The sequence below is a fragment of the Apium graveolens genome, unplaced genomic scaffold (assembly GCF_009905375.1).
Source record: "Apium graveolens cultivar Ventura unplaced genomic scaffold, ASM990537v1 ctg5209, whole genome shotgun sequence".
In the NCBI taxonomy this organism is placed as follows: domain Eukaryota; kingdom Viridiplantae; phylum Streptophyta; class Magnoliopsida; order Apiales; family Apiaceae; genus Apium; species Apium graveolens.
The window spans coordinates 16,579-39,401 of NW_027418861.1; the positions used below are offsets into that span (position 1 = coordinate 16,579).

At 35.5% G+C, this 22,823-nt stretch overlaps 3 protein-coding genes and 1 long non-coding RNA gene across 7 annotated transcripts; 1 reads left to right on the forward strand and 3 right to left on the reverse strand.

Annotated features, from left to right (window-relative positions):
* Positions 1 to 4,559: 4,559 nt before the first annotated feature.
* LOC141702481 (polygalacturonase-like) lies at positions 4,560 to 7,437 on the reverse strand. Its single transcript, XM_074506141.1, has 9 exons — positions 6,976 to 7,437; positions 6,678 to 6,806; positions 6,226 to 6,393; positions 6,094 to 6,114; positions 5,749 to 5,956; positions 5,546 to 5,627; positions 5,340 to 5,448; positions 5,128 to 5,244; positions 4,560 to 5,011 (listed from the first exon to the last, which is right to left on the reverse strand). The coding sequence occupies exons 1-9, from the start codon at positions 7,225 to 7,227 to the stop codon at positions 4,793 to 4,795; spliced, it is 1,305 nt and encodes a 434-aa protein (XP_074362242.1). The 5' UTR covers positions 7,228 to 7,437; the 3' UTR covers positions 4,560 to 4,792.
* Positions 7,438 to 9,827: 2,390 nt separating this feature from the next.
* On the reverse strand, positions 9,828 to 12,468 carry LOC141702478 (protein ACCELERATED CELL DEATH 6-like). The gene is made up of 3 exons (XM_074506138.1): positions 11,698 to 12,468; positions 11,008 to 11,564; positions 9,828 to 10,786 (listed from the first exon to the last, which is right to left on the reverse strand). Exons 1-3 carry the CDS (start codon positions 12,275 to 12,277, stop codon positions 10,061 to 10,063), a joined length of 1,863 nt encoding a protein of 620 aa, XP_074362239.1. The 5' UTR covers positions 12,278 to 12,468; the 3' UTR covers positions 9,828 to 10,060.
* Positions 12,469 to 13,569: 1,101 nt separating this feature from the next.
* On the forward strand, positions 13,570 to 16,379 carry LOC141702483 (uncharacterized). 4 transcript variants are annotated; one of them, XR_012567133.1, is made up of 6 exons: positions 13,570 to 13,862; positions 13,984 to 14,624; positions 14,711 to 14,862; positions 14,950 to 15,101; positions 15,199 to 15,260; positions 16,178 to 16,379. It is a non-coding gene; the product is annotated as an uncharacterized LOC141702483 (long non-coding RNA). The 4 variants fall into 4 exon arrangements; XR_012567134.1 differs by having other exon boundaries at positions 13,984 to 14,269; positions 14,360 to 14,862; XR_012567132.1 differs by having other exon boundaries at positions 13,570 to 13,870; positions 13,984 to 14,862.
* A 5,350-nt stretch (positions 16,380 to 21,729) lies between these two features.
* LOC141702479 (putative protein phosphatase 2C 6) lies at positions 21,730 to 22,391 on the reverse strand. Its single transcript, XM_074506139.1, has 2 exons — positions 22,242 to 22,391; positions 21,730 to 22,077 (listed from the first exon to the last, which is right to left on the reverse strand). The coding sequence occupies exons 1-2, from the start codon at positions 22,389 to 22,391 to the stop codon at positions 21,730 to 21,732; spliced, it is 498 nt and encodes a 165-aa protein (XP_074362240.1).
* Between the last annotated feature and the right edge of the window lie 432 nt (positions 22,392 to 22,823).

Consider the following 22,823-nt stretch of genomic DNA (forward strand, 5'->3'; position numbering starts at 1 on the left):
ATCTACTCATGCAGCTGGCACAAGCACAAGGCTTGACCCCTACCCTAGATGATAACAAAAAGGGGGAGAATAAAAGGGAAGGGGAAGGAGAGCCATCTACAACAGTTCAAATTTCTCAAGTGCTAGTTCCTGTCATCACAACTTCTCCAACTATTCAAGTCAAAGGAAAGCTAGATGGAATTGATCTAATCCAGATAGCAGCAGCTGAATTGCAAGTCAAAGAGCAAAGGAAGAAGATTGATGAAAAGATGCAACTAATATTTGGTTCTACAACTTCTCAATCACAATCTGTGAAGCATAGCACAAAAGTGGAATCAATTATTATGGAACTCAAGCCAGTAGGGAGGCATAAGGATGGAGAAACTTCTTCCAAAGATCTGCAACCTATGGTTCTCAAGCCCAACAACAGATCCAATAAGGACTCTACAAAGAATCCTCTAAAAGAGGTGGATTTTCCTCTTCCAAAAGCTGATGAGGACAAGCTTTTAGGTAGAAGTATTTATCTCAAAGAGACCATGGATGAGGCTGTAAGGAGAAACATGGCTATTATCTTCAGAGAGGGAAAGAGCATATGTGTGATGCAAGGACATCCCAAATTCTTAATAGCCAAGAGGGAAGAAACCAAAAGGTTGAAGGAAGAAGCCAAACAGCTAAAGGCTGACAAAAGAGCACAAGCAAAGCTTGAAAAATAGCTAAAGTCAAGTCAGGCTGAAGAACAGAAAGAAATTGAAGACAAAGGTGAAGATGAAGCTATGGGGGACATGGTTGGTACTGAGATGGAGGAAAGAAGTAAGGAAGAATGGTAGAAAGGGAAAAAAAAGAAGGTCAATGCAAAGAGAAAGAAGGTAGATAAGACTGAAGAAACCCAATCAATATCCAAACCACTACCCTCTATTCCTGAACCAATTGTACCTGACCCCTTCATGAACATTCATGGTGAAACAATCATTCCCAAGGAGGAACCAATTGATTGGGACACCATCAAATTACCCACCTTCCTAACCTCTTCTCCACCATCAAAGAAGCAGAAAAGAAGAATCAAATCAACACCCTCTAAAGCCTCAATCAAATTCACACAGAAGCCTAAGCCTAAACCTCAAACCTCTAAAGATGATTATGTTCACATCTATGACATAAAAGAATTTTCAGACATTGAACTCTATCTGGATGAGCTGGAGGAAGTAAGGGGAATAGCTGCCTACAGACAGCTACCAGAAAGACTAGTGTTCAAATACAAAGGAGCTGGGGAAAGAACATGGCCTCTTCACAGAATTCTGAATGAAGGCTACTCTACCTTGATTAGAGTCTACTCAGCCATACAAAAGGATTCTGGCTTTACCAGGACTGCCAAGACTGAGATTCTCAACAAGATTGCCAACATAAGGAAAACTTGGAGGGAGCCCAATGCTTTGCCTAGAACTTTACTCATTCAAGAAAGAGGAATTACAATTCACAAATCACCTCATTGGTTGATGGAGTTCAGAGACAACAAAGGAGTCAGAAGATTTTTCAGAATTGAAGATCAGCTAAAGATTGCCAGTAATGAAACTCTCAAGGATATGCAATCTAAGTTAGATATCAATGAAGAAGATGAAGCTGAATTCTACAGACAACTTCAACTTCAAATAGAGGAGAATGACAGGAGGCTAGGAAAGAAAACCAGGGATCAAAGGAAAAGAAAGTAATTTGCTCAGGCTAAAGGAGCACCCTTGGAAACAATGTAATTCTTCAATTCCATCTCAGCATATACATTTTTGTAGCACTTTTGAATTTCTGCTTTATTACAGTTTATATATTTGTTAAGTGTTTTGTTATCATCAAGCTAAACCCAAATTTATGCCTACAGTTCTAGTAGACATAAATAGGGGGAGATTGTTAGGAATATGTGTATTAGTTTGATGATGAGTTAAGCAAAACACTTAAGTAGAAATCTAGTGTTTGTAGCCTCAACGGATAAGACCATCTTGGCTATCCGTTGAAGGAGTAGCTGTACTTAGCAATAAGTTTAGTATTGTAGCACATTTCACTCTCTGGTTTCAAGCTGTAATTCTTAGATGTTGTTAGGAAATAATCAGTCATGTTGACTACTAATGGATGTACAAATAGGAGGGCTAATTGTAAATATTTCATGCCTTGTAATTTTGTATAAGTGAAGAAGTGTCAATGGATATTGAAGACCTTCAACGGATAAGAAACAAAGCTTCAACGGATGTCTCTATTGCTTCAACGGATAATATCCATCAACGGATAAGTGCTTCAACGGATAAAGACTTCAACTGATAATGCATCAACGGATAAAGCTTCAACGGATAAAGCCTCAACGGATAAGGCATCAACGGATGAAAGCTTCAACAGATGCTTAGTTCATTAGCAGTTGATAGTGACAATTCACAAGCTGACAGAGGCACATGGGTTGACAGAGACATACTGGAATGTGGAAGCCTCTAGGAGGAATCGAGAAAATGCAGCATTTCCATTCTGATGCAAACAAGGAAGTATTCAAAGATTTACAGATTATCCTAGATTGCATTGGATAGAGAAATGAAGAAGAAATATGTGAAGAATCTTTTCAATTGTATTTTACAGTTTGTCTTCACTTGTAAATTTGGTGATATATAAACCAAGTAGCAGCTAGTAATTAGATATGAATTTTCCTGAGCTGGTTAGAAATATCAAAAGAGAAAATCATCTAGTTTGTACTAGGAAGCAGCTGTGATTTAATTCTTTGAATCACAGATTTTCTGAAATAACACATCTCTGGTGGAACAACAAATCCACCAGAAAAGTTTTTAAGTTCTATGTGTTCATTACATTTATGTTTGAATATATATATGTCTGCATCAGCTTCAAGCAATTCACACACATTTGATCACTCACACACTTAGCCTTAGAAACTGCTCAAAACTTGAAAAAGTTTTGAGATTTACATTCAACCCCCCTTCTGTAAATCTCATTGTTAGTCCACTAGGAATAACAGGTACTCTATTGAAGAACTCCTTCCTATAGCATATCTACCGGAAAGGCGGTGTCCGTGGCCAGAGACCTCCACGAGTATGCCTGGACGGAAGGCCTTCTCCTGTAGTCAATGAGTGTCCTCATTGGGGATATGGGGTAAATTCTGGTGTGTGCTTTGGCAGCTCTATCTCTGTAGACAACGGGTGTCCTCGTTGGGAGATTTCGGAGTATCCTGCACTTTGCACCCAAAATCTTGGGATCACTTGTCCTGTAATCTGGTAGGGGCTCCTTATCGGGGGCAAGAATGCGTCCAACATTTGGGGTGAACCATGGCTATACCTGCGTCCACGGACTAGAGAAACAGCTGGTAGCGGAGGGTTATCCTTGGCCAGGGAGATACCTTATCCGTGAAGTCTCGAAGCTGCGGATGAGTCTTGGGCCTTTGTGGTTGGGCCTAGTCGGCGGACATTCCTAAAGCTAGTAGAAGACGGTTTCCAGTAGATTTTCCATTAGGCCTCGGGACAAGAAATCTAAGCCCGTTAGGTTTCTTATTCCCTAAGAACTACGTTGGCTTGATTCCCTATAAATAGGGATACGTAGGCAAATTGCAAGGGGTCAGAAGCGAGAGCGCAAAGGAGCCACCATTAACCCTAAGCAATCTCAGCCACCAATAACCACCACCACCAAACACTGTTCATCTTTTCCGACGAATATTGTTCATCAGATCCATTGATTACTATTCACGTTTCCGACGAAGAACCGCCATCACAGATCTTGTTTCCGGCTACGAACCTCAGATTTTATTGCTCCCAAATTCCTCCATCAACAGTTAACAAAAATTATTTTTAAACTATCACACGGGTGGAGAATTTATGACTATGCCTCCTAAACTAGAGTCTGTCGCTTAAAATGCGGTTTACCTTGGTTCACGTGGTTTTCAGGCTATTGCATGAGCCCGTAGGGTTTACACAGTGCGCACCCGAAGGGTAGCGGCCGCGGGTTACCTACGATAAAATATATATATATATATATATATATATATATATATATATATTTAAACTAAAACTTAAAATAATGAGAAAACATAATTTTATTAAAATTTTAATAGAAGTACATTGAAGAGTGGATCCAGAAGTTGAGACTACTCCGATCAATGAAAATATCCGATTCCAAGAGTTCCGGGACCGCTTTAGAAATAAAAAATAAAGAGGCACATATTGCACTAGAGATGCATTAATTGAGCATGTGTGAGAAAAATATACTAATTCGAAAAATTAGTGTGTATCAATAATATTTTGTATATTAATTATTGTAATGAATTTGTTTTTCGTGAATTAAGTGCACAATTTTAATATTTTTATGTGTATTAATTTTTGTTTGATTTAATTAATTTATGAACTGTTATATAAATTGTTAATAATGATTAAATGATAAATTTAAGATAAAATTGTTTAATATAATATTTATATATTATTATATGTAAAGAGTAATTTGGATCAAATATTTGGATCGCCATTAGAATTGGTCAGACATTTGTATCAATATTTGAATTGAATTTTTAGATCACAGAGATGGCCTCAGTTCTTAATTAAATAGCAACGGATCATATTTACTGGATGATGTTATCAAAGTTCATTAAACTTTAGTGCAGTTGATGCACACCAAAGCTCCTGCATTCTCACAAATCACTTAAACTAGAAAATCAAATCACTTATTTCCTCTGTATCCAAATTAAAAATTAAGGAAAAAATGACTATCCTTTTTATATTAAACTAGAAAACTAACTATTCATATAATAGTATATATTTGGACAACCCAAAACAGATATCGAGTTTGATCAACATTGTGGGAAAATGGCGTCTCTTGTGAACAAGCTTGAAACATGAATGCATGAAGCGTCAGAATCCCCCTCTCCCAGGCGACGGAGATCTATATTCTGCATCAAAATCCTTCGACATGGGATACTCTTGCTGCAGTCTAGTTTAATGGCATCTTCGGTAGCACTTGTTCCTTTGATGTTTCGGTATGTTACATCTTCAACTCGTACTGCTGAGTTCTGTTAATTTCATTTTGGACATGATTTGTTAGCCATAATATACAACTTAAGAGACTTAATTTATTGCAAATTGTACTTCTGTTAGTTAGTTATCAACCAGAGGTCGAATATGTCACCTGTTCCGGGCAGGATCCTTGCTTGTCACAGTAATTTTGATCTATAATAATTGGATTGCTGACATTGTGCATTATAATATTTTGAAATCTGATGTTCTTTGCATATCCAGATCCTCCCTATACAAAATAACAGAATACTTAATCTGTTATCTAAGCTTACTTGGTGTGAGATTTATAGAAACACATATAACACATGTAACCATGTCATTTACCTGCCATGTTTTAATCCTGACGCCATTAGTGGTTCCTGTTAGTCTGGCTCGATCCACCAATACGTTGGAAACATGCTCAGCAGAATTGTCTTTTCCTAAGCTTCCAATGCTGTCATTCAAAATTAAAAGCAAAACAGATTGTAATTCATTTGCTAGAGACCTACAGTTACTTATCCCATGAGCTGATTCAAGTGAAAGACGTAAACCTGATTCCATGCCCTGGTCCGCATATCAAATCCATGATATGAATGTTCTTGGACCCGCTTACTATGGAAACACAATCATCACCTTCAACAGAAATAAGATGCGAATAAATTATTCCGAATTCTGGAACAAAATACTTTTTTGCTGTAGACAAAATGTAGTTTTCCTTAATCTATTTACTACAGGAAATTTTATTAATATATACCTGTTCTGACGACAGAACTGACAATTTCAACGTTCTTCGAGCCAGTAATATGAATTCCATCAGTGTTGGGGCTAGTCCCGGGTGCGATCACTCTGAGATTAGAGACTTTTATATTTCTACTGTTCTGAAAGCTAAGATGCATTTGCTGCGCATTCTTTATCCTCAGATTTTCTACCTTAATATTCTTGCACTCATAGAATGTTACTGCCTGAAAACAGAGCAAAAAATCATATATACGTTTTCATGTTTACCAGATCGAGTTTTAAGCGTTGCAAATGCATAAACTTCCAATGAATTATGTATAAAGTATTGGAATGAGTATTTTGTTGGAGAACTGGAACATACTGTTGGTGCACGAGTGCAAGGCTGCAAAACAAATGTAAAGAGACAACTACATTAGTAACTAGGATTTTAAGATTCATAAATAAAAATGGTAAGGAGGCCTTAAGTACTATAAAGATTAATGTAATTACATACCAGGCTTTGGTTAATTTTGCAGGAACGTAGCCACCATTTTCTTCCATTTCCATTGATTGTTCCTCCACCTCCTACTAGTACATCTGTTAGATTCTGAAAAACAAGCCATTCCCTTGGATTTCTGTTATAATCTGATCTGCGCGGAGAAGCTTTGATTGTTCCATGTATCTGTATCACACATCAACATTTAGAAAAATGTATGAATATATTAAATAAGAAGTATCTGAATTTTGAAAATATTATGTACCTTGAATATATAACAGAACAGTTGATCCATATTTATTATTATTCATTAATACTAAATATAATATTTAATTTCAAAATTTATTTCTGGTTTAATTGCATCAAACAGATAACATATTTCATGTAACTGTAAATATATATATATATATATATAAATTGCAATTTATTACAAACACATTATGTCTAGGATATATGTAAGTTTTCCTTACCATTATACGAAGAAAAGGTTTACATGGGCCTTCAAATGAATTAGGCTTGAGGTGATACACCCTCTTGGGAGGAACAACAAATGCAGCTCCATTTGAAGAACATGCTTCTTTCCATGCTTTTTGAAATGCCTAAGAGAGTACCATATCATAAGTTCTTTTTCATTGTCCGGTCTTTGCAAACGTTTGTTGTAGCATATCAGAGTGAGATCACTTGTGCGACAACATACGTCTTTGTGGACGTGTACCGGTATAATAATAATAAGAATACCATGAAATATATATGCAAAGTTAACATTACCTCTGAATCATCACTAGCATTGCCTTGGGCTCCGAAATCATCGACATTCACGATTTTTAAGGAGCTTCGAGGTGCAACGTTAGAAGCACGTTTAGCTATTCCATGACTTGTCCTCTTGATGGGGTTGTGAAGGGCATGATAAGAATGTGATGAATCTCCCTGCTCATAACAAGTAACCAAACACAAGGGACAACATACAGAAATGATGATGAAACATACAAATATAAAGTAGCTTTGAGGTGCCATTCTCATGTTATGATAGATGGTATGGGTTTGGAGTATGAGAGCAGCGCGATAAGGGGGGTATATAAATTGGGACAAAATTATTAAAAAGGGGGGGGGGTTGATTGGAGAATGTTTGTGATGATGAGAGGTATGGATATTGAATAGAGACTGAGAAGAAAGGATTTCATGGGGGTTAGCCAACTTTAGGTGCAAAAGTTTTTATCTGTCAACGAAATGAGAATATCATATACTATTTTGCCTTTTAATAATGCATCTTTACCAACATTTTTATGTACAAACAATATCTCTGGAAAACAATATACAAATATCAAATAATATCTTTTAAAAATAAGAATATCCAAAATTCAATAAATAATTACAGTTGACTTTTTGTAAAAACAAAACTATTTGTGATATGAGTACAGATGGTTTTAAAATTCATCATATTGACCAAAACTGCACTTATCTTCCATATTTTTCCACCCTGACTTTGACATTATATTTATTTATTTATTACAGCAACTACAAAGATTTTGGTATTTTGTAGTGCTAAAAAGATATTAGATTAACTGATAATAGAGAATAAAAAAAAGTTGGTCTACAAGTTAAATAATTGGAATCTCACCGTGAGAATCTCACGTGTATGTATTACAATAAGACTCGTTAAAAATATTTTGTACGTGCAATTGATGCAACAACGGTTTTCAGTTTCCCAGTTTCAAAGCAGGTTGGTAATGGGAGTTGAAGTTACACTTTTGCAATACTTGTGTAACACGGACGTTGACTCATGTTTCTCAACGCATATACATAGAGTTAGGCATTTTGCTTTATATCTAGCCTGCCTTTGATCATTTCATATATCTTCATCTATATATGTTATATTTGCATTTGTATAGTGAAAATTTCGTCCAATGTCTTCTTCGTTCTTCATATCATATGAAAGTTGACAAATACCTAAATATTAAATTTGGTTTTTACTGAGATAACACATTCCACGGTCATAATCGATTTTTTTTTGTAATAAATATGTTTCAAAATGATTTTTTTTACTAAAAGAACATACGACCAAAAAATAAATTTAGATCGTGGCCAAATTCGATCCAATATGTTTGATTGAAGCCGCTATTTACGACCGGTCAAAATTGAACTAAATCGAAAATAAGTCATAAAAGATAATACTAAATTTTACTAGAATTCTAAAATGGTCGAAAATGAACCCTCCAAAAAGATGGGAAAAATCCATCCTAAATCAAAATTTGATTGAAAGTGTTCACCTCGTCTTATTTACCTAAATTTGATTGAATTTTTTTTTGTCATTTTCGGTGGAAATTCTTGTGATGTTTAAAATTATTTGTACATATTTTCATTAATAGCATTCGTGATTGGTGCAAGAAAACATAAATTAACTAACTTGTTGAAAAAGATCCAAAACCATTTACAAAATAAACAAAATCAATTGTCCCAGGATTAAATGACCTTAGTTACAACTAAAAAAATGTTAAAGAGATTACTTTACATTCATTTTTATTCTTGTGCGAAATTGAGATGATGTGTTAAGTCTCAATGTTTGTGTAGCCTATATATTCACTTGTATAATCTGACATGTTGACATGTGTGTAGTTTATATTGTCCGTTGTTCACTTGTGTGAAATTGGGATGATATGTCAAGTATCAATGTATGTGTAGCCCACATGTCCATTTGTGTAGTCTGATATGTGTAGCCTACATGTCCTACATGTCCACTTGTGTAGTCTGACATGTCTGTGTAGTCTACATTGTCCTTTGTTAACTTGTGTGAAATGAGTATTTGCTTATTGATTTGTCTCGCGTGTGTCCACGAGCACATCTTAAGTACTAAAATCTGTATTTTTGAAGTGTTTTGATTAATTTAGTTATTATGAATGTAGGAGGTTCACCGATATTGAGAAGTGTTAACCAATCAAAATAATTCAAAATTATAAAAATTTATACGTCATGTACTTTAAGGGCTGATTTGGCCATTCCAATACATGTCCCCGTTTCAGCTCTCTTCTTATTTTTCCAGCAAAGATGACAAGTTAAAAATGGGGTGTTCTCGGTAAGAATGGGTTATAAAACAATTCAGTTACAAAACCCGAACAAGTGCAGCAAGGGAAGTTCGTTGTAAAAACCAAAAGGAATGGGATTTGCGTGTGCTTTATGGGGTAAAAAAGGAACTTAACATGCACTTAGACATTAGTAGTAATTTAGGACGTCAAAGTTAGTTAGTTATTTATGCAGTTAAGAATGGGGTTTGACTTGCCATTTGCTAGAAGGTTCAAATAGCCGAAAACTAATCTCTTAGTACCAGACACACTTTAAATTGAGTAGCAAAATAACAGTATTAATAATTTAGCAAATGAACATAATTTAAGGAATATTAATATTATATCATACTACCTCTATTACTAGTACCAACATCAATTTTTACGTGAAAAAGAATTTTTCGTCGCTGATTGTGACTTTTTTCATAATATTACATTTTTCTCTAATAGGGATAATTTCTAGAGACAAATTAGCAACGATGCACTAGTGAAATCCATACAAAATAATTTAACAATTTACGTTTTCTGCTTGATGTTTGAGGTGTTTCGTTTTGTTGATATGTGTTTAGTTGATCAGAACTTCTTTAATGTACCAATTTAAAGGTCATTAACTAAAACAGTGGCAGTCTTAAATTATTACACCGTCAGGAATCCCACAGACACACACTAAGCTGAAGCTAAACAAACCATTTGGCAATCTGAAAAATAAAATGGTTAACTGTAAGACAAACAAAGAGAGATGAAAGAGCGAAGATGATACAAACAGTGATATCATGGGCTAATGAGTCCACCCACTATCATACAATACTTTCGGACTTGTTCTCAGTTGACTTGGTCAATGTCATTCTCATTTTCAGGCTCTTCAAGTATTTCTTGCAAGCTCCAGCTGTGCTTGCTAATGGTAGTTTTAACGGTTGAAGGGCCAGAATAGTAAAGAATAGATAGATATTCCCATTGAACAAGAGTAAATAAGAGAATACGGACATAAGAAGGTAAAAGAATAAGGACGAGATGACACATACAGTAATTGCCAGAGCTGATGAGTGAGCTAGCACAGCATAAGTCCCTGTTATGAAAGCCAACATCATTGATGTAACTGAAACAACATTGAGTAGCGCGGAGATGTGGACCAAATTTTCTAATAAAAGACCATGCCTATCAATTGTTGTCATGAAGTAAAGGAATAATGATGAAATTGAAGATAAGAGGGCTACTGCATCTGTTACTATAAATGTCCGGAAAGCTGCTTTCCTTAAAAGGATCGGGGATCCTTGAGTTGGTCCTTCGTTCCCATTGAAACCACCTGGCATGCTGAATCCGGCTGTCAAGGCTACTGTGGCTATGAGTGCAGCCAATATCATATGAGTGCTGAGCACTTTGTTAAACTCTGTGACCATCACTGAAGTAAGTGTCTTAACTGTGTTTTCCCACTCCCCCATCTCAATGTCGGGCTCTTTTTGTGTGCTTCGCAAGTACTTGTGCTGTTTGACATTGGCCTTGATTAGTGTTTCTTCGATCATCACCTGAAATGAACAATTGTTATACTAAGAAATCAGAGATACTAAGTAACATTTATTATGAGTGGTCGTAAATTTCTGCTCAGTAGTAGATTGGATGTTGACAAGAACAAGTGTTCCCGATTTCTTCTATAACACTCTTATTAATGCTTAGTGCCTCTGCATTTACTACTACTTTTTTATATGTAACGCAAACTTTTGAGTTTGCTTAGCTCAAGTATATGTACCTTATTAATTCCGGTCTCTTGTAGAAACTGATCTGGTTTAATATTAGATATACGCAGCAAGTCCAGGGGAGTTTCATCTCTGTTGTTCAGTACTTCCCAGTCAAGCGCCTTTAGATCCATGACTTCCTCGACATAACATCCCAACATTGCAATGAGGTGAAGAGGTGTATTTCCATCTCTTATATCCTTTTGAATAAAAAGGTTATTGATTGCTTTAAAACCCCGTGAACAAATAAATCTGATAACGTCCTTCTGGCCTTTCTCCACAGCAATGTGCAACACATTTCGACCACTCATATCTAGAATATCCACCAAATCTGGAAAATATTTAAGAAGTTCCTTCATTACTCCAACACTCCCTTTATATGCTGCGACATGAAGAGCTGTTCTACTATATTTCTTATCCGCCAAGTACGCCACAGATCTATCGGCCCTTACTAGACTTTCAACTAAAGTATCATAATCATAATATGCCACATAATGAAATGCAGTCCATCCATACTTGTCTGCTACCTTTACGAGATCTTTGTTCCTATCCAGGAGTATTTTCAAACATTCTGATATTTGAAGAAATATTGTTGTACAATAAGAGTAAGTTTTAGATACTGATTCTGATATGTCAATTTAATACAAGATAAATTTAAAAAAAAACAAGAAACACTGGGAGGTGGTATAGATGTATGTACGTACCGCTTTCACTGTCATCCAAAACGGCAGCATGCAAAGCCGTTCTTCCATCAGGACCGCCAAATGATGGAGATTCACAATTGTCAAGAATTGTTTTCATTACATCAGTGCAACGCCTAATAGAAGCCAAGTAGAGTGGAGTTTCTTTACGGTTATTCTCAGGTTGTGACTGGCTTGGATCTTCTGTACACAGCAGTTTAACCACATCGTTGTGATTGTAACGTACAGCAGCATGCAAGGCAGTTTCAAGTTCGAAATTGGTGGTTCTAATCAAAGTTTGGAGACAATTAGGCTGTAGAATCAACGACTTAGCTGCATTAATAAGTGCTGCAACCACTTTATAGTGTCCTTCTCGTGCTGCAAGGTGAAGCGCAGTCTCACCTCTGGAGTTGATCTCCAATAGTAGTGATTCAGGGACCCTTAAAATCTGTTCGACAAATTTAATGCTCCCATATTGGCAGGCAAGATGAAGCACTGTATTATTTGTCGGAGTCCGTTGATCGCTGAGATTAAGCATGCCCTCCATCTCCTGGAGGACATTGATATCATCATTAATGACAGCATTATACAATGTAGAATCCATCTGATTATATAGTTTGTGATCAAAGGTTCCTCAAATGAAGGGAAGAGTCTACTACATATGTGACTTGATGGAATTAAAATCTACATTTATAGTCTCCATCCAAGTACTCTGAGATCAGGAAAAGAATCCTATCATAAACTTAATTAATTATGTCATGACCAAATGAAACAAAAAACAGTAAGTTTACTATTGTACTAATCCATTTTCAACAATTAATGTTTGCTTCTGCTTTTTTTTTTTTGAGAAAAAACTTAATGCTTGTTCTTTAGTAACAGGACTTGATGCTTGTTCTTTAGTAACAGGACTTAAAATATTGGTATTTTTCAAAACAAAACGGTACTCCCTCCGTCCCATAATATTCTTCCCGTTTTGACTTTTCGTACCGTTCATCATAAGCGATTGACTACTAATTTACGTCTAATCTATAAGATCAAATATAGTCATGAGTAATTTTGTTGGATTCGTTTTTATGAGTACTTTAATACAATGAAATTTTTATATTTAATACTAATATGAAATTAAAGATATTAACAATCAAAAGTGTGCGTTGGCAAACGTGTCCAACACAAATAGGAAACGTTTTTAGGACGGACCGAGTACTTTTTAATTAGAGATAAAAGAAAAAGATATAATTGAAAAAATGTTAATATAAATATTATATTAGAGTAACAAACAAGAGTTTGAAAAGAGTAAGAGGAGAAAAAGCAAAAGTGAGAAGGACAGAATAAAGAAAAGAAAACAGAGCCAAGATAGAAACTAAAAGGAATAATTTTTTTTTGTTACAAAGACAAGTAAGGAATTGTTTTGGTGCGGGCAACGTTAGAAAATGTCAAATTTGGGACATGTTTTAGACATGTTCTTATGAAATTTTTTATAATTAATTGCAGGTTATTCATTATATTTATATTTGGATCTAAGTTATTTACTTAGTGTAATCCATAAAAAAATTGAGTTAAAATTAGTACCTTGAAAAGGGTAGCGTGGATTTGTCTACGTAGATTAAGTAATGAAGGGTGTAGTATTTTATATAATACCATGTGCAAGAGTAGTATATCCACTACAAGAAAAAGTTAAATAGACATCACACATTAGACATCAGTTACTAATGCCACTGATGTTAAAATATATAATAACATCACCCCGCGTTAATCTGATGTCTTTGTTGTTTGAAGACATCAATTATTTAATAACCGATGTTTAAAATTGACTAAAAAAATTCAACTCGCGCCCACTTCAGTTTATTTCCCCCTTAATCAAAATTGTTAAAATTTTCCCTCTTTGATACCAATTATTTTCCCACTCTTCTTCATAGAAACTAAATTAACTCTCATCTCTCTCTCGTCTCTCATAAATCTCTCTCTCGTCTCTCACTTCCATCCTATCTGAAACTCTTCATCTCTCCCTCTCATCTCTCACTACTATAAATCACTTGCACAACCACTCACCTCTGCTCTACTTACTACAACCTGCACTCACTTTTGTTCCACTCCCCTCCGCCATGTTCAACTCTATTCGATTTGTCGAAACTCGACTCTCACTCATTCGATTCGTTCGAGTAGATACTCAATTCAATTTGTTTGAATCGGTATGTGGGTAAGATAAAAAATTTATGTGTAAACTTGGATTATTAGTTCAATTAAGTTTTAAATTGGGGATTTTTTAAACTGAAAACCCTAATTTCTTTAATATATTTTTCTTACTTTTAGTTGGATATTTGTTTGACTCGATTGAGGATCTGGTTTCTATGGTGGGAACGAAGGAGATGAGGCTCACAGTTGTTAGTATTTAAATGTTGTAGTGGGACTGAGCACGGTACTGTGTCCTTCTATTTTGTTGTAGTGAAATCTTTGTTTTACCGTATAATCAGGCTTGATACTTATTGCTTAATTTGGGAATTACTATTGTATGTTCTATAAGGAGAAATTTGTGAGGTGTTATGAAGTTGGAATTAACAAGACTGCTACTGTTGAAACTATGGCTAATTATTTACAGGTTCTGCCTTCTCCTTTTAGTTAGTATGAGTTTATGAGCTTGCATTTTTTAGTAAAGTTGTAGATTTGAAATTTTACGGTTTATAATTAGTTTATGATGAGGTACTTGGTAGAGATTGGGATGCAGAAACGGAGAGTATAATATTTTGTGATGATATAGTTCACCCTTTGGGCCTTATCAATTATGAATTGGGGGTATATCTCACTTTGTCACAGCTCTATTCTACACTAGCCCTATAGCTCTATTCTAGCTAGAACATACCGTATCATCGAAATTTGGCAGTGAGTTTAAAGATACATAAGTTCCATATCTTGTGAACCTTATTTCTTCTCCAAATTTGTCGGTACAGACGCAGGTAACCTCCCCCTCCTGTCCTTAAAATATTTTACTTCACTATTAAACCAAATGATATATTGTTACAACAGATGTTCTTATGTGTAGGCTCTGTATACATTGATTAACATAGCCAAAGCGTATCCCGAAACTTGCAATGCTATGATATAAAATAAAGCAACCACTTTGAATTGTTAGAATATGCTTGTGGGCTTTTGGCAGTCTTTTTTCAGATTTCACCAAATCTACTCTCTGATAAGGTACCTTATCAACTAGTCAGTTTTTTCCTTTAAATCTAAATATAATATTGACATGTTTGGTCTAATCATCTTAAATTATCTTGACAGATGCCAAAAGTTATTAGTACTATTAGCACCGCCATTGAGTATCGACGATCCTGGTCGGTAATTGTGAATGTATCTCTAGCGCTTTTGATTCTCTCTGACCAGGGATTGGTGGAAACTGGAACTTCAGTCATCCGTCTTCTCAAGCTGATTAAGTCAGTAGATTTTTTCTATTGTCTCTTTCGTCAAATTTTGTACCAATTTTTATTTATCCTGTTTACATGTGTTGTTGACATCGAGAATATTTTGTAGTTACTTCTGCCCTTCGAACAATTGGAAACTATATGAGATGGGGAAATGATGAGGATATCCAGGTATGGTCAAGTGACTAATTCTTTATGCTAGCCACACGTTCCACTTTTGGGCTACCGAAGTTCTTCTCTTTGGTAATATAGACTTGATAAAGATATAAAATGATCCAGTATAGTCCTCTTCACACCAAAGGTTTCGAGTTGGTTACTTAGAATGGTATCTACCTCGTGAGTCATAACATTTAGCTAGATCCGCTACTACTGTGTGTTGTTAGAAGCGTCATCACAGCATCAAATCTCACCTGTCAAGGCTTCACTACTGACTTTAAAATTCAGAAGTTGGATCTTAGACTATATAGCTAGAATAGAGCTATAGGCCTATTTTGTGTTGATATAGAGCAGAATAGAGTAGAGTATAATGCATCTCAGAAAGGTTTACATATCTTGGTCTTGTGTTGGTGACAATAAAATGTGTTGGTGCTAGCTAGTTTATCTTTACCATGAATTGCAAGGCTAGTACCTCTATACTGTGCTAAACCAAATAAACATACTCAACATAGTTTACTCATGAGTGTGGACCTTAAAACTGTGTTTGATTTGTTTAGTTTTAGGATGATATGTGGTTTTAGCATCATATTAGGTCTGAATGTGTTCTGTTTATTTTTGTGATAGCCTATGGTTTTAGTATCCTACTTCCTTCTGTAAATTGCATATATAGCTCAAACCTTGACAAAATAGTAAGGGATGATATGTGGTTTTAGCATCATATTAGGTCTGAATGTGTTCTGTTTATTTTTGTGATAGCCTATGGTTTTAGTATCCTACTTCCTTCTGTAAATTGCATATATAGCTCAAACCTTGACAAAATAGTAAGGCAATTGTATATGGGATTAGATTATTGCTTCCTATAAGTTCTGAGCTAGTTCAATCCAAACCTACCAAGCGAATCACCTCTATTAAATGTCTGATCAATTGTGCAGGAGATAGCCACATCACGTAAGACTGCAGCTCTACCGGAATAGTGAATTCCCTACCAACATGACACAAATAAGAAAAAGCTGATAGCAAGGTTACTCTGATTGACTTCAGGAAACGAGCTCTACTGCGGATCAACATATTGACAATTTGAGTTCGATAGAATAGGCTTATGCTATTTATGTTTGTTGTACTCACTCATGTGAGAATGAGAATATTGGATTTTTGTTGTTAATAATAAATTCATTTTTGGTTTTTTCGCGCAAAAAGTAATTTGGTGCACTTAGGAAACTGATATAAAAAATTGAATATACATCACTTTATTATGGAAAATCGATGTAAAAGAATCAAATATGCATGTCTAAGAGGAACACATACATCACTTTTTTTTGTATTAAATTCGATGTCTAATTGGCCGGATAGATATCATCTTTTCTGAAAAAAACCGATGTCTAATGGGGTAAAAGACATCGGTGTATGGCCGATGTCTAGAATAGACATCACCGACATCAACATCGGTTATGAAACAACATAGACATCGGCCAGAAACCGATGTCTATTGGCCAGATTCTTGTAGTGATCGCACGTAGGTATATATGATGTTATTGTGTGTTTCGCGCGCGTCGCCGCCTTTTGCGACACTCCACTTAAGAAAATTGAAATCCCATCATCACCTAAACATCACCAAATTATGTTAACACTAAAATGTTAATCTATTTTTTATTTGAAAATATTGATATATGGTCGTATATTCAAACTCAATCGATATTAATATTTAAATAGTAAAGTAATAATGTATTATTTTCTTAAAAAAGAAAAATCTCGACAAGCTTTATAACGATTGAGGTGTGAAGACCAAGTTTTGTAGAAATAATTTTTTTACCTCCTAAATTGTAATCTACATAAAAAGGGATAAATTACCCTAAGGCCAAAACTAAAGAAAGGGACAAAACATCAAATTTTAAGAATGCAAATGTTCTGTCATTGATGACTTTTAGTTGAGGATAGAATTGATAGTCTGATCCAGGAATGCACTTGCACTCTCATAGTCTCATTGATTGCCTCTAAGACAAGGAGATCACTTATACTCTTAATACTTGAGGATTTTCTGATAGCTCCATCACATGGATTTTGCCTTGCATAAGGCGGTAATTACTGATAATGTAGATGCCTTGAAGGAGATAGAGCGCAGGCTTAATGTGGGCAATCAACAGACACCTACAAATAACACGGTGCTTCATCTTGCATGCCAATACGGTAGCAAAAAATGTGTGGAGGAGATTTTAAGTATCCATGGATCACTACTTTTAGAGATCAACTCAAGAGGCGAGACTGCACTTCACGGGGCAGCAAGAGAAGGACACTATGATGTGGTCGTGTTACTCATTAATGCAGCTATGCCTTCCATTCCACAACCCTAGTAATATGCAAACTGCTACATCATCGACGGTTGTAACCGCGCAAAATCTAACTAAAAGTACTGATGTGGTAGTCCTTGAGCCTCTAACTGAAGGAAAAAAACAGCAAGCTCTGCAGTCTGCATCCACAGAACAAATAATGTCTGATCAACCATCATCAGATGATGGAGGTCCCTCATCAACTCAAGATCGGATGAAAATTCTGATTAGAAGTACGGATTCAGAAAATGAAACCCCCTTGCACCTGGCTATACCATACAATCGGGAGGATGTGGTTTGACTGCTAGTACAACGGGATCCAGACCATTCATATCTTCGGAATAAGGGTCACGAAACTCCATTCTACCTGGCTTCCATTAGGCATTACGATAGTATAATTTCAATTACCCTTGACAATTGTACATCACCAACGTTTGAAGGTCCTGATGGAAGAACAGCTCTGCATGATGCTGTATTGACTTGTGGGCGAGGAGGTAAAATATATCAACTTATCAATTTCTCCCGATTACTTGTTTCGTATATGTTCTTTAATTTTCTTTTATGCATCTAATCTTTATTTTGGTTTTGCTTGAATCATTATCAACAAGTTGTTGAGAAAAACAACCTCTCTCCTATATGTGCCTCCTTTTTTAACATATCATTTATTTAAAAAAGACTTTTTCATGTATCAGAATGTATTAAACTTGTATTTTCGAAAGGGAACACAAATCTGGTTGAGGTACAAGACGATTACGGGTGGACAGTATTTCATTTTGCTGCATATAAAGACTTTCACAGAATAATCGAGCTTCTTCTTGCAGATGTCAAATATGTAGGGAAGCGGTCGATAGTGTATAAATTAGAAAGGAAGTGGTGAATACCCATATGATAGTGGGTGCACTCATTGCCACGGTAGCCTTAACAGCAGGATTCACCGATGCCAGGTGGTTTTGATGGGAACAAAGAAAAGACTCAAGGATACCCTCAACTTTTAAGAAAGGCAGCTTTCAAGGCTTTCGTGATCCTAGATGCAATAACAGTATTATCTTCAATTTCTTCAATGCTGCTTTACTTCGTTTCAACAATGAGCAGACAATTCTTTTTTGTACAACACATATTTTTCTATTTTACCAGGCTTACGAAAAGCATTTCCACAAGAACAGTGATCGGTCTTACCGAATAGGCCACTGATAATATCATTGACGTCCTGAAGGAGAAGGAGAACAAGGTTTATCTTATGGTCGCTGATCAAAGGACACATACAAGTGATACCATCCTGCTCTTCCATGCCAACATGGCAGTGTAAAATGCGCGGAAAAGATTTTTAAGTTCACATGAATCACTATTATGGAGATCGCAAGTGAAGGACACAATGATGTGGTTGTATTTACTCATTAATGCAGCCAAGCATTCCCTACCACGACTTAGTAGTATCCAAAACACTAAATCATCTACATTGTGCTGGAAAAGAAGCTAATCGGAAGTACTGATGGATGGGGAAGTCCATAAGTCCCTAATTAAATAGAATAAGCAGCAAGCACTGCAGTCCACAGAGTATCAAGGATGTTTCACTGTACACACACATACTATATGTGTAATTTGATTATGTAATATGAATTGTAAGTGAATATAAAAGAAATTAATACCAATATAAATTATTATCAAATTTATAGTCAAAATTAGAAAAGTGTTATAAAATAAATGTTTTTAAATATTTTGAAAAATAATGAGAAAGAGTTTGTGAAAGAGAGATATGAGAGGATTATTAATAAGATAAGAAAAAAACCAGGTGTTTATGATATCAGGGGCCGATAAGAACCCAACTCACCTTCTGAGATTTGAGATTGCAGCGGCCAACCAGATGATGATTGAATTTGCTATACGAGTGAGTTTTACAGTCAATCAGTAGAGGGGGTATTTTTCTGATTGCCAGGAAGTCATTAATACATTCTGTAACGAGAATTAGGATTCAGAAATGAGTCGACTGACACGAATTTATTTGATGACTAAAACAGGGGAAATAAGGTAGCGGTCAATTAGGCAAGTAGTAGGAATTTGATTCAAGCGGCAGATTTGTTGGCTAAGCAGCGCTCTTTCACAAGCAAATTACTAAAAGCATGGTTCTGAAGGCCAACTGTTGGAGCAGTGGTAAGTAAATGAGTTTTTGCTAAAGGTGAAAAAATGATTAATTAACCGGAGGTAACTAGTTTGTGTCTGGGAGTGTAGTTGACCTTATTGGCCTTCTTGAATGGTCCTTTATATTTGTATGTGGTATTTTACAGTGGTTGGTTGGTTGGTTGGTGCTAGAGTATTTGAATTAAATGCAGTTTACCAAAATATATAAACGTACACAAGTGAGATCTGTTACATTTTTCAAATGAATTGACAAAATTAACATTATATTTACCATATTGATTGATTATTATTAACAACACTTTTGGAATAAACAAAATTCGAGATGAGGCCATTTAAAATGAAAGCCAGGGAGTACTATACTACATACCGGGAATCACAATTCATACACTACGTAGAAGAAGTAAATTCCGATTTCCAGAAGATATTCTTTGAAAGCTCTGATTATATACCCATAAGATTTTACGAAAGAATGGAAAGAAAGTGATCAAAAAGCACAGGGGGAAACAAGAAGGTAGAGAGGACACAAACAAGGGCTGATGAAGGAGCTAGCACAGCAACCAAAAGTCAGCTTAGTCGTCATTATTGAAACTATCGTGATGCCCGCTTCGCGGGGCGTTGGTTTTTTAATCCACTAAGAGGACAATCAACTGATTACATATTATCTGTTCTCCAAATTCAGAAGTTTGGAGGCGTATTATTCTTATTTTTAAAAAGACGTAAAAAATGCAAAAGAGTTAAATTGATGGAGTTACATAATTGCGACATAGAGTAAACCAAAAATGAGTTTGCGTCATATATTTGTATTTCTTTTTTTTTTGTTGCCTGATTAGTCCTTCTTTGTTGTTGTTAGTCATGATTGGAAGTTGAGCTGGAAAATTATTTGAAGATGATAACTTGAGCTTGAAGCCTAGTTTGATATTAAAAATATTGTTGATCACTGACAGATTAATAGAAAGTTGTAGCAAGATCTAGGTTGATTATGCTCGGAGGAGTGTGGCATGCAACACCTGCGTTGTTGTACATAATGTCTAAGTGGTTGTATTTGGAGACGGCGTAATTAACTGCATTAGATATATCTGACTCTTTTGTAACATTGCAAGGAAAGAATGAGGCATTTGATCCAAGTTATGTTGTTATGTCCATCCCAAGTTGATGGTGAATATCAACAAGCACTACTTTGGCACCTTGGGAGATAAATCTGATTGCAGTTTCTTTTCCTATGCCACTTGTTGCTCCAATTATTAGAGTCACCTTGCCTTCTAACTTGTTTTGTTAGGTCACACGGGTTGAATACAGTGTTAATACAATCAAATCGATTTAACACAAGTATGTAACAAAGATCAAGTATATTGAATAAACTCTGTTACAATATGAACTGTTGTTCTCTCTCAGTGATGAACAAATATCACTAAGAGCTGCTAGGTTACAATGCATAATCTTCTCAATAATGATAACACATATAGTGTAAACCCTAAATCTGTGTTTATATACTACACAGTTACAAGATAACTTCTAATTTATATGTAATACAATCCTGTCTCCTAAAATATATCAATCAGATATCTTCTACAAGTCTTCCAGTCTTCTAACTCTTTCCATGCATATCTTCTTTTGTTTTAGTCTCGATCTTCTACTGTAAATCAGCTTCCTTCCTTATATGAAAATATTCCCGCACTTAAGTTCTGAAATGACCTTAAGTTCTGACTTCCAGTAAGTCCTAATTTCAGTAAGTCCTGATTTGTCTAGTTGTTAAGTTCTGAAAACTAAACACAAATCATATTAGACATGACATCTCAAATATATCTAACATGTTTCTTTTGTAAACAAAGAGAAGCATCATAGCCTCGATTATACAACCCAACTAAGCACAATCCTTAACAATTATAATAAAACTACAACAATTTAAATTCAAAATCTAAACATATAAACTGGACATTCAATTTCACAAAGAAAATAGATCAACCATGTGAAAGATAAGGAGACACATCTAAAACGTAAGATATAAAGTGATCAGAAAATTGGTATTAGTAACACTGCCTCTCTTGTAGATGCTTCTCAAAAAATTGGAATAATGCCAAAGATTCTTTTCCACGGCACAGAACCACTCTAGAATCACCACAATTTGCCACAATGATATGGGATGAACAAACAATAGCAACAGCAGCAGTAGAGCCAACATTTTCTGGAGCAAGAGGTGTAACATTAGCTCCTTCTCCGATCTCAGTATCAACCTTGAGAAAAGTATCAAAAAATGCATGCTTCCACTGCTCTTGGCAATCAACAATAGTACTTCCATGACTCAATATGGCCATAAGAAGGTCCAACTCCTCATCCAAAGCAATATGAAATCGCTCCTGGAAATAGTTTGCAACCTGAAAGTTCATACCCAGTTCAAAATTAAATATTCCCAAAAAAAACATACAAAACTAAATTAAATATTTCCCAAAAAAACATACAAAACTGAAATACAAAAAATTGATTAACATATAGATCCATAAAGGAAGAAATATAAATGGAAGGAGACATAGAGAGCTACCTGGGAGCCTCCATGACCATCATACACTCTAAAAAAATGAGTTGTTAAGTGGCTTAGACATTTTGTCATTCCATTAAGAGCTCGATCACCGATTAGCATTTGAATCGGAATTTTAATAAATTTATGTAAAGTTGCAAGTGCATCTTCCATTTCTGGTCTCCTTTCGCACAAAGATGTGAATCCTCAAAGGGGAACATAATCCACCTCAAAAACACTGCGTACGGCAGACCCACTTGATGCTTGTTCTGGGGGTAATTGAACTATAACTGCACCTTGTTTGCAATCAGGCACATTTTCAAGACTATCTTCAGTACCCAAGGTAACGGCAAATGAATCTTTCACAACAACCTCTATGACAATTGACTCAATGAAATCTGTGGGCTTGGATATACTCTCTGTATTGTTGGAGTTTTTATCAACATGAAAAGCATCTGACTTTGCCATATCAGACAAAGCATCAAATGCTAGAAAATCGTCAGCACAAATGCTGCTACAATCACTTACCATTGAGAATGATCAAGAGTTGTCGAGAATTAAATCGCCCTCCACAGATAGCAAATCATCATCTTCACTTTCTTGGAT